Source organism: Myxocyprinus asiaticus, chromosome 50 (genome assembly GCF_019703515.2).
Source record: "Myxocyprinus asiaticus isolate MX2 ecotype Aquarium Trade chromosome 50, UBuf_Myxa_2, whole genome shotgun sequence".
NCBI classification, from domain to species: domain Eukaryota; kingdom Metazoa; phylum Chordata; class Actinopteri; order Cypriniformes; family Catostomidae; genus Myxocyprinus; species Myxocyprinus asiaticus.
Genome location: NC_059393.1, coordinates 23,768,335 through 23,785,354, shown reverse-complemented (window position 1 = coordinate 23,785,354; position 17,020 = coordinate 23,768,335). Strand labels below are relative to the sequence as shown.

The window sequence follows — 17,020 nt, the reverse complement described above, 5'->3', positions numbered from 1 at the left end:
GCAGCCGGTGCCAGACATCACTTCAGTCTATTACGATGGACTTCAGAGGATGAACTGATGCCAACTCCAACCATAAGACACAGAATACTTCATATGCCATTGCCTGAATCTTGGATTTAGGACAGACCTCACCGAAATAACCAGCCGGTTGAACTGCGATGCACCTCACTGATCTCGGCCTGCATCACCTTGGTCTAATGATGCACTACACTCTTAAAATGGAATACACAGACTATCAATTAATTGCCAACAAAAGCCTTCATCAGTCAACTAACAAAAGTCAATGCATCAATGTGAACTTCTGCAGTTAATCCAGGATGAACTTCAAAGATATTAGTCATTAATCTTACAGTTTGTTTTAAACACTGGCCCTTAACACTTACTTAGTTTAATCATTTTAAACCATGACTTGCACTACACATAATTAAGTAATATTGGCATTATATTCATGATGTTAGTCAGAGGGGAACTGGCCCCCACAGTGAGTCTGGTTTTTCCCAAGGTTATTTTCCTCCATTAACCAACATCTTCTGGAGTTTTGTGTACCTTGCCACAGTCGCCTTCAGCTTGCTCACTGGGGTTCTAAATACAATTATTATTTAATTACTTATTTTTATACACAATTTACAATCGTATTTAATCAAACTACACAATGATCACTAAGACTTTATAGATATCGCAGTTTAATTGTTTTTTTTTTAAATGCATGATTTCCTATAAAGCTGCTTTGAAACGATGTGGGTTGTGAAAAGCACTATACAAATAAAAATGACTTGACTAATTGGCTAATTGTCTAAAGGCTTGACATAATTTTCTGGAATTTTCCAAGCTGCTTAAAAGCACAGTTAACTTAGTGTATGTAAACATCTGACCCACTGGAATTGTGATTATAGTCAATTAAAAGTGAAACAATCGGTCTGTAAACTATTGTTGGAATAATTACTTGTGTCATGCACACAGTAGATGTCCTAAACGACTTGCCAAAAATATAGTTTGCTAATATGAAATCTGTGGAGTCTGTCTGTGCATTTTTAACCAAGTAAAATATCCATATAAGCTTATAATACTCTTTGTTTTATTAAAGCAAGATGTGTTTGTTTCTATATATTTTACATATTATAATGTTTTGCTGTTTCTTTTAACCAAGATGTGTTTAACATAGCCTATTAGTAAATTATACATAATTATTTATTTTTTAAACAAGATGTGTTTTTTCATACATTTTAAAATTATGTTTTATTGTTTCTTTTAAGAAAGGTGTGTTTTTAACACTAAAAATATATCTTAGCATTTTAGTATATTATACAGAAATTATAAATCATTTTAATATAAAATTTAATTAATATTAAATGTAAAATATGTATAAAAAATGTATACTAATCTTGCAACACAATTATAAAAATTGCTTTTGTATTTTATATATATATATAAGACCATTGAGTCTGCATGTTCACAATGCTCAACACACTGAAACAATCAAATCATGTGTTTATGCGGTTTTAAATGCAAATAATTCCAGTGAACTGAAACCAAACAATATACAACATTTGCATAAAACCACCTGAGTTCGTGGGAGGACAGTTATCACATATGAATTCTCATTACAAAAAAGCAACTGTGATCAGCACCTCCTCCCCTACAGATTCACACCTCCAGCAGTCAAGGCTGCAAGAGCCCATCTGTGTACAAATGGCACAGCTCATGAGATCCCCTGTGATTAATGGGCCTTTGGTGTGGAAACCTCCGCAGGCTAATGCCAACCTCAGCCAGGGGGCACAGAGCACCGAACCCTGAATGTGGAATACTGTTTGCCGAGCTCAGGCAACAAAAGCCCTGCTACGGGGAATGTCGGCTCTGTGCATTCTGAAGAGGGAGGCATTGTGCCAGACACCAGTGGAAAACCGGACCGCTCGTTTCAGCAGAGCAGATTGGGAGGGGGAGGGGCACTAACCTAATTAAGATTCCCTGCTGTAAACGTTTGACCCTGCTTCGAAAAGCACAAAATGTAATTTTGGGGATAGCTGGAAAAGTATACTGTTCACTTAATCAGACCTGCTATTTTTTAAAAGATTGTAACTTGTAAATTAAAATTAAGTTGTTTACTCGCCGTCATACCGTTCTGAACCCGTGTTGCTTAAACAAATGGCACGTTGATACGTTGCCAAAAGATAGTAGTAGTATGCACACATCCAAACATTAAGGCAGGTGCACGATCAAAACAGGGACAAGAATCATGAAACAAAGAGAGAACGGCACATTGCTATAGTTGCTCCCATGTAATTTTAAAAGAAAAACAACGTTTCGACCCCTTGGGTCTTCGTCAGGCAGTCAAGACATCCGCCTGACAAAGACCCAAGGGGTCAAAACGTTGGTTTTTCTATTAAATTACATGGGAGCAACTATAGCAGTGTGCTGTTCTCTCCTTGTTTTATGACGTTGCACCATGCTTAACGTTATTGCCGCAAAAACACTCCTGGTTCTAACGAGTCGCATATGGATCTCTTTTCGCGTTACACAGAAAACTATGCTGTACAACAAAGTTTGTATTTCATAAAAATGAATGAGCGCGTTTACACGCCCAATCTTATAAAAATCATGCCTAAAAAGTTGTCGTGTAAGGTCATGTAAATGCCTTACACAGCGATGCCTTTTCAGGGTAAGATTCTAAACAGTTTAAGCAAAAAATGATCAACTAGGGCTGAGTATTCATACAGATTTCCAAATTCTATTCGATTCCGATTCAAAAGCTCTCGATTCCGATTTCGATATTGATTCATATGGGTCTATTTCATTTATAATGTCCCTTTTGCTTACATTTTAAATTTACTGAGGGTAGAGTAACATGGGGTAACCTCCTCGTGGTCGCTATAATGTGGTTCGTTCTTGGTGGGGCGCGTAGTGAGTTGAGGTGGATGCCGCGGTGGATGGCGTGAAGCCTCCACATGCGCTATGTCTCCGTGGCGACACGCTAAACAAGCCACGTGATAAGATGTGGTTGACGGTCTCAGTCCTCCACCATCCGGATTGAAGCGAATCACTACGCGACCACGAGGACCTAAAAGCGCATTGGGAATTGGGCATTTTAAATTGGGTGAAAAAGGGGAAAAATCCCAAAATCAGCATAATGGTGATTGCCTAAAAGCAGTGCTGCCACCCTGGGCAACTGCATAGCCTAAAAGTACTCAATGACCACTTTACATGCACAAAAGAAAATGGTTTATTCCAGGGTTTTTGCAGAAAGTTCTGAAATGTCACGTAAACAAGAACACAGATTTCCACTTAAGGTATTCAGAAAAAGCGGTTCAACACACCTGAATTTCTCCCAGAGAACGCGGCTTATCTGGCCATGTAAACGCATAAGCAGCATTCGAACAGGAACAAACCTGACAACTAACGTCATTAGGATAGAGCCCAAAAACAAGTCAACACAGCAGAAAGAATTCAACATTTCTGGAAGTACAGTGGGAAAAGCACATACATTATAAGCTATATTCTTTTATACAGACCAATGTAAAATACTGACTGTCCTGTTCACATTCGCGTAAATGCGCTGTTGGGGGAATCCCAGAGTTTAACGTAAGAGGGAAACGCCACTATTGCGGCGCAATTCAACTGCAGGTTGTGATAGAAAGTGAAGGAAATGAACACAGCAAGAACTCTGGAACATTTGGAAATAAAGCAAAGCAACAGAGAATAAACTAGCGAAGTCTTCCTAGGATGCATGTTTGTCATTTACGCAAGCATCGCGGGTAAATTATGGTGCCGTGGAGAAAGCTGCTTACTGACCATTCCGCATGTATACGAGAGTAAAGAGTACGCCACTTACACAGTGCATGTAAATGGGAACGCCACTCTCGCAATAAGCCGCTTTTTGGTGTCCATGTAAACATAGCAGGGCTCCAGACCCAAAAAAAAATGACTTAAACTGAAACATTAAGGAGACAAATGGTTGTTTTTAGTCGACAAATCATTTAGATTGCGGCTCAACTGTCCTGTGTCAAAAGCTTGATTTTATATATGAAATGTCTGCGGGACTTTTAATTATAAAGAAGCCCAAAATACACATGGCACTCTTATTTTGAAATGTCTGCACTCCCAGTTGTGAGCTCACTGATGGATGATTCGCTGAGAAAGTGAATCTGATTCAAACTGCTAACCTGAGCTCATGGGTTCAAACCCTCAGTTATTTTCGGGTGATTCATGAAAAAGACGACTCTCTCGTGCCGAGTTTGTTGTTGCGTGCGGTACAGCAAGCTAGTCACAACAGAATGGGTGAAGAGCGACACGAGACAAACTGGTGCGTGCTCAAAAGATGTATTCAGTAACTCAAGATATCTGACGAAACCGCATATGAACACACACAACCTGACTGTCGCCAGTGGCGACTAGATTTTAAATTATTGTCGCAATCAATAATTTTGGTCGCATTTGCGACCATTTTAAATCGCAGTCTGGAGCCTTGCATAGTCAATGTCTTTTTATCTGACTTTAAAATAATTTCTGGAATTTTACCGCACAAGTTTACCGAAACACAGGAAGAAAAAAGTGAAATACGTTTTTCGGTTTCATTTTATTTTTCACGTCCAGTAAGACAAACAAGAGCTTGTGGTTTTGTTGTAGAAATCTGTGAAGAGCTGCAAAACCAGCAACAAAAATAAGAACTAGTCTAGACAAGTCTACTTAACAATTCGCTATCTCTCTCCTATTTTCGTAGGATTTAGCATGTGTGCTGTTGCGACATTCAATCAGGGAGATCCTCTACTTGGCTGTCTTTGCGTTGTGTTGATTCTCACAACCAATCACAAAGGGTTTTAAAAGGCAAGTTGGATCTGAATTGAACCTTGCACGTTCAGAATTCTGATTGCACAAATGGCTGACTTGCCATTTAACAAGCTTCTGTCATCAAAAGCATCTCAGATCCAAGTAATTTCAGGGATTGTCTTTATATCAACATCTTCAGCATGTGAACCTGTCTTTCCTCGTGCATTCTGTGGTTTAAGAAACATTTCAAAACATATGCAAGAAAGACTTCATTTCTGCAATGTTACGGAAGTCATGCAGTGACTAATGTTGTAACAGATGCCTCAAAGGCACAAGAAATGCCATTGTCTAGAGTCAACAATGCTGGTTTGAAAACAGCTTGAGTAGACAGTTAATCGAAAGTTAAAAATTGTAACATTCAGGAACAGTCTTGAATCAACTCTATTACATGTTTAGATTTAATCCTTTGTCTATATTGCCAAGTTTAAAGGTCACCATTAGCAGCACCAATCGGAATTGCGAAAATTATGATTATTTTTAAACAGACTTTTTGAACTTTGCCATCTTACACTAATCAGAAAAAAGATTGTCCAGCCCCAAAGTCACACCACTGGTTGAACAAATGTAGCCATTTCAGGCTGGTTTTGTTAACGCCAGTGTCAGTGTTTGAACTTTTTGGGGATTTGACCTAAAAATGGCTTACTTATAGTCATCTCTGCATGTTTTAAAACTGAAAATGTCATCTTAACCATACATTCACTTAACTGGTTAACCAATGAAACCTAAGCCATCCATACAATGTCTCAAATACACAAAGGCCCTTTTCTGAGATAGATTTTATGAAAAGGCCAGTAGAATCCTATTACTCATACATAACACTATGGGATAATCACATGACAGTTAAATATAGCTGCCTCTCCTTTTATATTTGGCCTTGGAACAATCACATCCAAATATCAGGCCAAGACAATCTCAGCATTTCAAGTGAACTGTGAGACTTCATTCTTCATCCAAGATATCTTCAGTATTAACACAAAGGCAAGACTCTTAACTGTTCTGTTTGCTGGTATGATAATCATGTTAACTGGTGACAGGGTGTAAGAGTACGGATTGAGTACGTTGACACAATAGTATTATTAAAATCAAGCACCCTTCATGCAAAAACAGGCATAAATTCATTAGCTTCCCAAAAAAAACACGATTTTTACATTTTCTCAAGATAATGTAAATTGTGCATGATGCACATGCAAAACTCACCACAACAATCAATGGACGTCTGGCAAAGTTCGAGAAACAAAACATATTTTTCCAAGTTCTTTTGGAGATGCAAATGGCAAAGAAATTACATTTAATTTACCTTGCGTTTCTATGCAGTTTGCAACAAATTAGGCTATTAGGCCTCCAATTTGCTTGTAATAATAATGGGCTCTTAAGCTAATTTTGAGTACTTTTCCACATGTTGACATTCTGTATGTCGTATACCTGTCTTCCATCTTGCCTTTCCAAAAAACACTTGGTCTACCTCATAACCCAAAATCCAACAAATAAGGCAAACACAAAGCCAAGAGATAAACAATGGCCATTAAATAGCCATTACAGTTGTGAACTTCCTGAGGAACAATATGTCGAATACCAACACCCCATGTGCAGACCGGGCAATGGGGAGCGAAGCCTTTACCGCTACCACTTCCTGTTGCAAAAAAAACAAAATTCTGCTTCCTGTAGGACAGATCAGCCAGAGGGAAGTTCCTGTCTGTGGGCAGCAGATGAATTACCTCAGAGTGTTCATATGCGAGAATTAAGTGTGACCAGAATCCACACGCTGTTGTTCAGCGATGTACGAGTTTTTGCAAAGGTGTTTGCAGAGCTGTTCTGAATGAGAGTCTTTTGGAGGATTGAAGACAAGCAAGAGGCACTTTACACAAATACACTTTGGCGTCCCATGACAAATCCCTTTTTTTTTTTTTATCTAAAATAAAATTAACCTAGCATGAGAAGTAGCTAGTTTGACATGTGTGCACCTCCCCTTGAAACAGTAATTCTGGCCTGTCCCAACTTAGAGGTCTTGATTTTCTCGACCATATCCACCAATTAAAATCATACAAGAGTATCGTAATTGACAATCTGCTAAATTGATATTACATTAAGAATAGCTCTTTACTACAATTAACTCATTTAAATGACCAAAAATGTAGGCCAGTATTTAGCTATACTCCACATTTTGCAAGCAACCCTCAATGCATGAGTTTCTCCTGTTAAATAATGTAAAAAACTAACTTTTCTTAAAACCGTAATACCTAAGATTGTGGTATTTGATTATGAAGCTCTACCATTTAACTCTGTTACCAAAGTTATTGTAACAAAAAATTTATTTTTCATTAAAGAGAAATAAGTTTAGCAACTAAACTGTGGCAGAACGACCCGCCCCTCCCTATCGTCATCCCGCCTCTGAGGGCCGTCCTTCAGCCAGGCTCACGATGGGAGTGGCCAGGAGAGAGAAGAGGCTTATAGTTAATAAGCCAGATTTGGACAGCGGGGTGGAACGAGGTACACCTGATGTGTGTTTGGCCTAGTCTCCGCTGCCAAATAAACGCAGAGTGCGCCTGTTCTCGGGAAGCCGGCTTCTATTCTCCATGTGCAAACAGTGGCATCCTCGCTTGTCCAGGAGCAGAGTGAGGAGGGTACCAGCAGATTAGATGTGTGCCGGGGCCGCACCCCCGGCGCAAGTTAGATGTGACACCAGGACTGGAGCACGCATTGTGGCCGACGGGCATGGATGCCGGGCAGTAGCGGTTCTAGCTTATACGGTGCCCTGGGCGAAACCCGCTTCAACACGCCCCCAAAGTTGTTGACCGGGGGGGGCACCCCCTCATGTCTCGTGCTGCCGCCCTGGGCAACTGCCCATGTCGCCCATGCCTAAATCCACCACTGATGCTAGGCCAGCTTCCCCTCACACACGCCGTCCTAATTACTGCTGGGCAATATGGCTACAAAAATCTCAATATTTTTCAGCCTACTGACGATATTCGATATAGGCCAATATCTTGATAATTATGTATTTGAGAGAGAGAGAGAGAGAGAGAGAGAGAGAGAGAGAGAGAGAGAGAGAGAGAGAGTGTTTTGTGTGTGCACTTTTGTTATGTTTCAGTTCAGTGTTTTATGTTGAATTAAAGTCTTTTTGATTGTTAATCCTGTCCAGCTTCCTCCCGATGAACGAGAGGCTTGTCTGCCACACTGGTGCCGAAACACGGGACTGGAGGAAGACGCGCCGTCAGAGAGCCCTCGCCGCTAATGGAGGATCACGACGCCGAGGAGAGGAGTGGTTCGATGGTACTGGAGCAGCAAGCCAAGAGACGGAGGAACCGATGCCATCCGCCAGGGGACGGAGGAGTCTCTGTCGTCTGCCGGGAAGCGGAAAAGCTGAGTCTACTGATGCGCCCTTTATGAAACTTAATGACTGAATAAGAAGCACATTAAAATCATTGAGATAGTCCCAGCTGGATGAAAGCCTCATTAAGGCTAAATTTGCAACCCTGTAAATTTAATTTTTATGTTTATTGCTAGAAATGTTTCTATGAATATGATAAATATATTTTCCATTTGCTCCCTGGAAAGTACTAAGAACTTGGTCATTTGCAGGGTTTGTGGCAAAAAGCTCTCCTGTAATCTGATCCTCAATGACGTAATGCCCTCAAAGCCGCTCAGATCTGCACGGCAAGGAAAACCATTTTTGGCATGAGGGATTCAAACCTACTCTCCTATAGGGCATTTCAAGAAGAACATAACACATAAATGGGTCAAACAGCTCATTTAAAACAGCATTACCTAAAATTCATGCTAACTGATGTAGTCTGTCTGGAACCTTTTCTAGTATTTAGTAAGCATGTGTTGACAGAAAGGTCAAATATGCATTCAAGTATTTGCTCCACACAAGCAATACTGTTGTAGAAGGAGATTACGCTAACATGTCGCTTAGGTGACAAGAGAAAATAACTGAAAACCGGTCTGACATGTCAGTCAGTGACAACAGATTCAGAGGATCTTCTTGTTTACATCAAAAACTTTTACAAGTTGAAACGAAGACAATAAGCTCCGGAGTTGTTTTAGAAAAAGGATAGTAGTCACTGTCCAGGTTTTACTGCAATTACTTTAAAGCAAAACCTGGACAATAAAACAATCTGCTATTGGGTGAGGCTCTTCAGTAAGTGACAAAGAAGGATTCACTAGACTGACAACAGAAGATATGTTCCAAAAGTAACGCTCACCTGGTTTTCACAGTTTTAACTTTGGTAGAAAGAAATCCGAGATATGTCAGCTACATATTTAATGTGGAAGCAGGTTGTCTAAATAAGTGCAAACTCAAACAAAAACACAGCAAACCATGTGATGGACTGAATTGTATCCATATATTTATTTTCTCTCGCACATTTGGCACAGTTTACAATATTGTGATGCATTAAGATGTACTGAATCATGACACGTATTACGATGTGTATCATATCTAGTGATGGAAAGATTGGATCATTTTACTGACTTGAATCTTTGAGTCTCGTTCAGCAAAATGAACAAATCTTTATTCAAGTCATTTAATTCATTTTGTTCATTTAAGCAGAATTAAATTAAAATGTTACATTTTCAATAGCCAAATCCCCCCCAACACGTCTACTTACACAAACTTTGATTATAGTCCCAATCAGGAAAAATTGATAATGCAGCCGAGGACAAATTATGAGAAACAGAAATGATTAGTTCACCTCTCGAGTCTTCTGGTCCGAGTCGTTTGTTCTTTTGTTACTGCATAGCGTATACGGCTGTCACGTGACAAAAGAACGAACGACTCGTACCAAAAGACTCGAGAGGTGAACTAACCATTTCTGTTACCTGTACAGCACCTATGCAGTTTTCACGTAACAAACGAACGGAGGTTGCACAATGCACATACGAGGCCAACAAAAAATGAACGAATCACTCTCTGAGACTACTCGTTCTTCTGAGTCACATAAAAGATTTGTTCAAAATGAACGAATCGTTCATGAACGACCTATCACTAATCATATCCTTAATCACTACCTACATGGAAGGCTTGCACATTAAGCAGGAACTTTGCATTGACCAAAGTATGTAAAACTACTTTTACAATAATATCAAACACAATATTGTGCCCTTTTTAACAAATCAGCACCAATTTATAGTCTTGGAAAACAAATGACCCAAACTAACTTCATAAGACCATATAAGGAAGAGAAACTTCTTCAAGATCTGACTAATATCATTGAAAACGTCTGGATGGTGCCTTGAGTTCTGCTCTCAAAATTCAATTGTGCTGTTTTGCAGGCTGATTCGCTCACCACAAACACAAAGCAGCAGGAATATTCTGTGATGAAAATGTGTCGGCCAAGGGACTTTGACTTTGCTGACTGCGGGGAAATGACTTCTAGTTTTCAAAAATCACAAACACAGAAAGGAGCATCAAGAAAATCAGCCACCTTTCAAGACATTTATTACGACTTGCTCACAGAGAGAACTTTGTTCAGTAAGGGAGGTTAAGATAAGAAATAAGGCTGAGCATTTTCTCATTACATCATGTATACAGGAAACTTGAAGTACAAATTAGAGTTGTGAGTGTCGGAAGAACAGTGGGCTGGTTGCAAAAAGATTTGTCTGAGAGATTAATCATAAAACTGCAAGGCAACAACCTACTAATAGCAATACCAAGACTGCAGGCTTGAAGAAAAATAACTATCCAGTTTCAAGAGCCTGAATTATTTCTAAAACAGACAGAACATGACTGAAAAAATATTTCATGGAATTTTCCTTCTATCTTCATAATACACAGTATTTTGAACTCAAGTCAAATTTCAAGTATTAGATGACGATATCCAAAGTGCAGGGTGGCAAATGACCAATACATACATAATGCAATTTAATGATAGCAAATAAGATGAAGGCCTAAACAAAATTGCAGAATTTGGACAATGCAATCAGTAGATCTTAAAATTGACACTGCAGAATGGCCCTCTGTTAACCATTCAATTGGACAGTTATCGATTACAATTCTTCCAATCTCTGTTTAGTCGATTAATAGATCTGGTCTAAAACTACAAAGAGCAAATTCTCCCAGTAGCCCAACTCCCATCCTAACTGTACCCCTTCGCCCCAACTCCCATCCTAACTGTAACCCTTTGACCTAACTCCCATCCTAAATGTATCCCTTCACCCTAACATTCTATCCTAACCCTATCCTTCAACCCAATTCCCATCCTAACCGTACCCCTTCGCCCCAACTCCTATGCTAACTGTAACCCTTTGACCCAACTCCCATCCTAAACGTATCCCTTCACCCTAACATTCTATCCTAACCCTACCCTTCACCCCAACTCCCATCCTAAACGTATTCCTTCACCCTAACTTTCTATCCTAAACCTACCCCTTCACCCCAACCTCCATCCAAATCACAGCTCTCCTCCCCTACTCCCATCCTAAACGTATCCCTACACCCTAATCCTACCCCTTCACCTCAAATCCAACGCTAAACATACCCCTTCTACCCAGCTCCCATCCTTACCATACACTTTTACCCCAACTCTCATCCTAACCGTACCACTTCACCCCAACTCACCAAGTGCACCAAATGTACTTGAAAGACACAAGATTTTCTGCAGCACAAGGGTTACAATAAAGTCCTTACCATAAACCACCCTGAGATCAGGTTTAGATGTGAGTGTCTCCTGATATTTTGAAAGATAACAGACTGTAGTTTAACAGGTTTATGACAACAAGAGGTAACTTTAAAACATACAAAATCTCCATCAGACATGAGCCCCCAAATGAAAACCTCTAGATGCAGATGTACTTGGTATTGCAACATGCGCTATGAAAGTAAAGCATGTTGTGGCCTTGCGTGTCAAACACAGGCTTGAGGGAAAGCTCTCTGTAAATATCTCATCTATAAAGCTACAGTTTACAGTGAAGACTGTGAGACCTGAGGGCAAGTTATGATTATGGTCATTACGAGGCATTGTTCAAAGTAGAGTGAATTTCCAGAACCTACAATTTCAACCATAGAGCTATTCTGTAGAAGCAAGTCTCCAGCAAGGGTTTGATGTTATGCGAGAAATTAATGCATTGATGCTCTATACTTTAAAAATACTCCATGTAAACACCCTGCATTGACAATCAGCATGCATTTAAGGTTTAAACATGTCATTGCTGTTGTCATTAAGTTAGACAACTGCAAACCACAAAAGCATCAACTGACTTTTGATTTACCCTTTTAATGAAAACACTGAAACAAATGATGATAAACAACATGTCAAAGGTTTAAAAAAAATGAAGACTTTTATACATGCTCAGCATGTGTCCAGAGTACAATTGTCTGAGAAGGTTAGCTCTTTTAGACACAGTTAGAAATCTCTTTGAATATCCCATGTGCCGATAAGTTCCCTAACAAATCTACATTGATCCTGAATTCTTTACACTGTAGCCTAAACCAGTTCACATCAAGGTGTTAATTATCTTACCTCCAGCACTGGTCCAGCACCTAAGATGGTTCTTTCCACACCGCTGGCGTAGCCCTTTTGGCTCAGAGCCGTCAAACAGTGAATTAGAAAGTTAGTGCTTTGCGTTTTGCCCGATCCACTTTCTCCAGAGATAACGATACACTGGTTGACATGTTTACGCAACATAGCATAGTAAGCTACATCAGCAATGGCGAAAATGTGCGGCTCAAGCTTGCCCAACTGGTGGTTCTCGTACATTTTAACATATTTCGGGTTATAAATGGGCAAGAACTTAAATGGGTTGATAGCAACAAGAATACTTCCAGCATAAGTGTAGATTTTCTTCTTTTGAAAGCGATTGCGAAGGTTTGCCAAGATGCTGTCCTCGTTAAGGACCGGAAGATTGCAGAGGTCTTCAAAGTCCTCCTGCCGTGGAGGGAGGAAACCGCGAGCAACCAGCTGCTTGGAATCCTGTTCATTCGCCACGGCAGGCAGGTGCACGTAACAGATGGAACCATCGCGATTGCGTTCCTGCAAGAGAAAGTAAAATCCTTCGTTCCGAGAATGCTGTTCCTGTGCTTTCCGTGGCCAAAGTAGGACCCGGTGCACAGGAAGGTCGGTAGATTCCAGGACCCACTCCTCCCCGCCGCACTCCTTCACCTCGGCCAGGACGTAGTGCTTGCTGGTGTCCAGTCCGAGGGTTGCTGCTGCATCCTTGATGACGCTTGCGGAGGTAGCCTCCTTGGTGACTTTGAGTGTGCAACATGACGCTGTCTCCAGAGAGAGCCGTGGGTATATCTGAAGTTCGTAGGCCTTTCCATATTGGCTATTTGTCCCATCGCCATCTTTGACACTCATTCTGACCCACGACGTGTCTGTTCAGCATTACGTAGAGCCTTCACAACCACCATCTAGCACCTGGAAAAAAAAGGAAGCACGGAATTAGCGCTACAATCTAACAACTACTCTGACAATAAGGAGTGGAAATTGGCAGGGAACTGGTGATATGATATATTGAAATCTAGGTCATGATATAATAATACTGTGATTATTTATAACCAGTACAGGAACATTTGTAAAAACCAGAGCCAGTTATAAGGAAATTACACTACTAATTACATACTATTTTGATAATCAATTGTCGATTATTTGTTCAATTAATCAAGCAATCACTTTATTTATTTATTTATTTTTATTTGAAATGCCCAATTCCCAATGTGCTTTTAAGTCCTCGTGGTCGCGTAGTGATTCGCCTCAGTCCGGGTGGTGGAGGACGAATCCCAGTTGCCTCCGCGTCTGAGAAGATCAACCCGCGCATCTGATCACGTGGCTTGTTGAGCACGCTGCCCCGGAGACATAGCGCGTGTGGAGGTTTCAAGCCATCCACCGTGTCATCCACGCTCAACTCGCCACATGCCCCACCAAGAACGAACCACAATATAGCGACCACGAGGAGGTTACCCCAAGTGACTCTACCTTCCCTAGCAACCGGGCCAATTTGGTTGCTTATGAGACCTGGCTGGAGTCACTCAGCACGCCCTGGGATTTGAACTAGCGAACTTCAGGGGTGGTAGCCAGCGTCTTTTACCACTGAGCTACCCAGGCCCCCAAGCAATCACTTGTTTGACGTAAAGACTGTTTTGCTAAATTAGAATACTTTCATATTTACAGATAGGAAAATCAGTCAAATAAGCTGCAAAATATCTCTCAACAGCATTACTGTACTAGCACAAGTACTGTGACAAATCTTTACACTTTTCAAAACCATTAGAAACTGTTGCATTTCCTATATGATTACATTAAGAAGCTGCTTCCAATGCCCTAGACACATCACCGCTGCAGCTTGCTTGGTGGCCTAAAATGTGTTTTTCGGTTTGTTTTGTTTTTTTAAATTCATGGGGTTTTCACTGTAAAGTGACATCTCTAGCCTATTTACATTATTGATTTTATCAATAAGTTGCTGCAGCCCAACATGGAATTATTCATTATAAAATAAGATGCAATATTTACATCAATGCTCAAATGTCAAGAGAAAACTACTTTGCTGTTTTGGCAACTTTATAATTTACAGGCATTCTTAGTGTACACTGATTGTGTACCATTGATACTACATGTGAAATTTGTTTCAAAACAAATTAAGCCTCTGTAAGTCTCATTCGTCTCATTCGTGATTCGAAAACAAGCGCACAAGGATTCATCTGAACCCCTGCAGACCATGCTTACAAACATAGTAAATGTGCAATTACTGGAGCTTATTGGATGAAACTATTGTCCTATCCCTTATTTCCCAGGCCTGCAGCATCCCATCTGAATGTATTATCTGTGGCGTCTGATTCAGACTAAAGTGGAAATTTAATCTGTGGGGCAAAAAAATTGTGCAGGAAACTGTGGTCACAGAGTCTGTGTGCTACCGTGGATCTGCCCCCTTATAATGGCTAGTAATATACAGAAAGTCTCTATAAATATATACAGTATACAAAACCACAGCTGCTACAAACGTGTCAATTATCAGCGCAGCAGCATCCTTGCATTGCAAGCTAAACTTGTCACATGGTTTTACAGTCATTCTGTGAAAAATAAAGAGGAATCAAGGGAACTTAAAAACTTTGCAAACAACACAGTGGTTGAACATACAGTCAGTTTGCACATCATACTTGGTTCCTGTTTCTTAAAGATATTCACTTCAAATAGAAATGAAAATTGCGCCATAATGTACTCGTCTTTATGTTGTTCCAAACCCGTATGACTTTATTTCTTCCGTAGAACCCAAAAGGAGATATTCGGCAGAATCTTAGGGGCTGACTGCCTCAGTCACCATTATGGAAACGGTTTCACAGCATAACGGTTTCAAAACAGATGGTTTTCATACTGTTGAAAGGTTTTTTTCTTAAATTCTCTTCAATTTAGAGGTGGATGATAGGCAAAAATGTATATTGCCATATTCTAGACATTTTTGGTGGATAACTTTATACTATATGTATTGCAATTAGGTTTGCCACCAGTCCCGTAAAATACAGGATCATCCCGTATTTAAAGATAAAATTATGCATCCCGTATCGAATCAATACGGGACGCAATTTGTCCCATATTTAAGCTGGTCAGATGGCGTCACGGTGAAATCGTTCCAGATCGCTAATTTAACATTGATAAAAGTTGGAAAATGTGCCTATGGTGGGTAAAAGACCGTCTGAAAAGTCCACAAATGGTGCTAAAACTGTGCATTTTTTTCTATATAAATGTTCAATAAGATCAAACAATGTATGAATACAATCACTGAGTCATAAAGACAAGTAAAATACATATAAACCAACCAAAATGTATACATAAATAAGATAAAGGAGACAAATAATCGAAAAGATAAAAAATAAACATTAACATATAAAATATGTTTTTTTTTAAGTCAGGGGTCAGGAAAGTTCTAATTTCAGCATAAGAAAGGGTATACAATTTTTATTAATAATGCATATTAACTCAACGCATTTATTGCTAAAACTATGGAGGATGTTGTTAAGGGCCGTGATTCCCTCCCCCCCACCATTTAAGTGTCCCTTATTTTAAAACTTCAAAAGTGGCAACCCTAATTGCAATATACACATTTTTATGGTAAATTAAAAAAAAAACATATGTAATGCAAAATGATGAATAAAATAGATCCATCTGAGTGGTGGATAATTATTTGTAGCACAACCTCTGATTAGAACGTGTATTCTTTATGTACCATGTGGCGGCCTTTTTCCATAACCGCGTTATAGACAATACTCGAAGAATTGTACCGGTTTACTCATTACTAATGGTATATCATATTAACCGGTATATCATCCACCCCTAGTTGTTTCACCTCTCATTAAAAATACCAACGAATTTGCCAAATTTGCTAAAATGTAAACCTACATTTCTGTAAACTGTTGAGTATAAGCGTTTAAACTTTTCCAGTCTGGTTTTCTAGGGTGAAACTAGGCCATCCTCTGAACTTGGCTGTTGACCATAACCAGAATCAATAAAATTCCAAGGCATGCATGAAGTCTACAACCACAGAAACAGCATCATCATTATGTTCCATTATGAGCTGTTCTGCAATAGACCTGCCAGGCTTCCTCCCCTCAAAGACAAAGAAAGAAATCTTGCAACACAGTCAAAGGAAACAGTCAAGTTTCAGTTTGTTCTCAGAGTTTTCAGTTAGTCTCTGATGGACGCATCATGTTTCAGAACGAGTCTTTGGAAGGGGGTTAGAAAAGACAAAAAAATAAAAGTACACCACAAACCAACCATTTAAATCCCATCTCCAAAGCGGTTGCTCCTTTTCACAAAACCACTAGGATCGTGTCTTGCAACAGTTTTCTCAAAGGACCTCAACGACAACTGGCATGAAAACAAAAACGTTTCTGGCATCCTAGTTTTTTCTGGGGGTAATGGGAGTGAACTCTCCCCAGTGATTTGCCAGAGGGCAACCAGCTCATCGAGTTTCACTGTAAAAAGACTGAGGAATCCTTCAACACTTCCTCCAGATAGTGATACAAGTATACAATCAGTTGGGCGAGCTCCTGGGGGAGGGAAGAAAAAAAAAGCAATGAGGTAAATCACTCACAGGTTTTTCTCTGGAGAACAGATGTAGCTGACGTTCTGAATGAAAAGACCGTTGAAGTGGAATGTGTGGCTAAAACAGAAATAGAGCTTTTGTTTAAAGATAACCTCGATTTAGGAAGCAAGTCCTTTAGCAGACGCGTGGGCAGGGAAAGACAAACCTTTACGCCGCAGATGAG

At 39.9% G+C, this 17,020-nt stretch overlaps 1 protein-coding gene across 12 annotated transcripts in view; it reads right to left on the bottom strand.

The window, feature by feature from the left end:
* The window catches only part of LOC127439227 (unconventional myosin-IXb), a 46,685-nt gene extending 30,384 nt beyond the window's left edge, over positions 1-16,301 (bottom strand). For 3 of the 12 annotated variants that reach the window (XM_051695392.1, XM_051695391.1, XM_051695390.1), the window contains exons 1-2: positions 16,152-16,301; positions 12,282-13,178 (exon numbers count right to left, since the gene is read on the bottom strand). In XM_051695392.1, coding sequence (XP_051551352.1) covers positions 12,282-13,118 — 837 coding nt within the window. In that variant the 5' untranslated portion in view covers positions 13,119-13,178; positions 16,152-16,301. Of the gene's footprint in view, positions 1-12,281; positions 13,184-16,151 lie in introns of those variants that run through there. The other 9 variants (XM_051695389.1, XM_051695394.1, XM_051695393.1 and 6 more) reach the window with 5 other exon arrangements.
* Between the last annotated feature and the right edge of the window lie 719 nt (positions 16,302-17,020).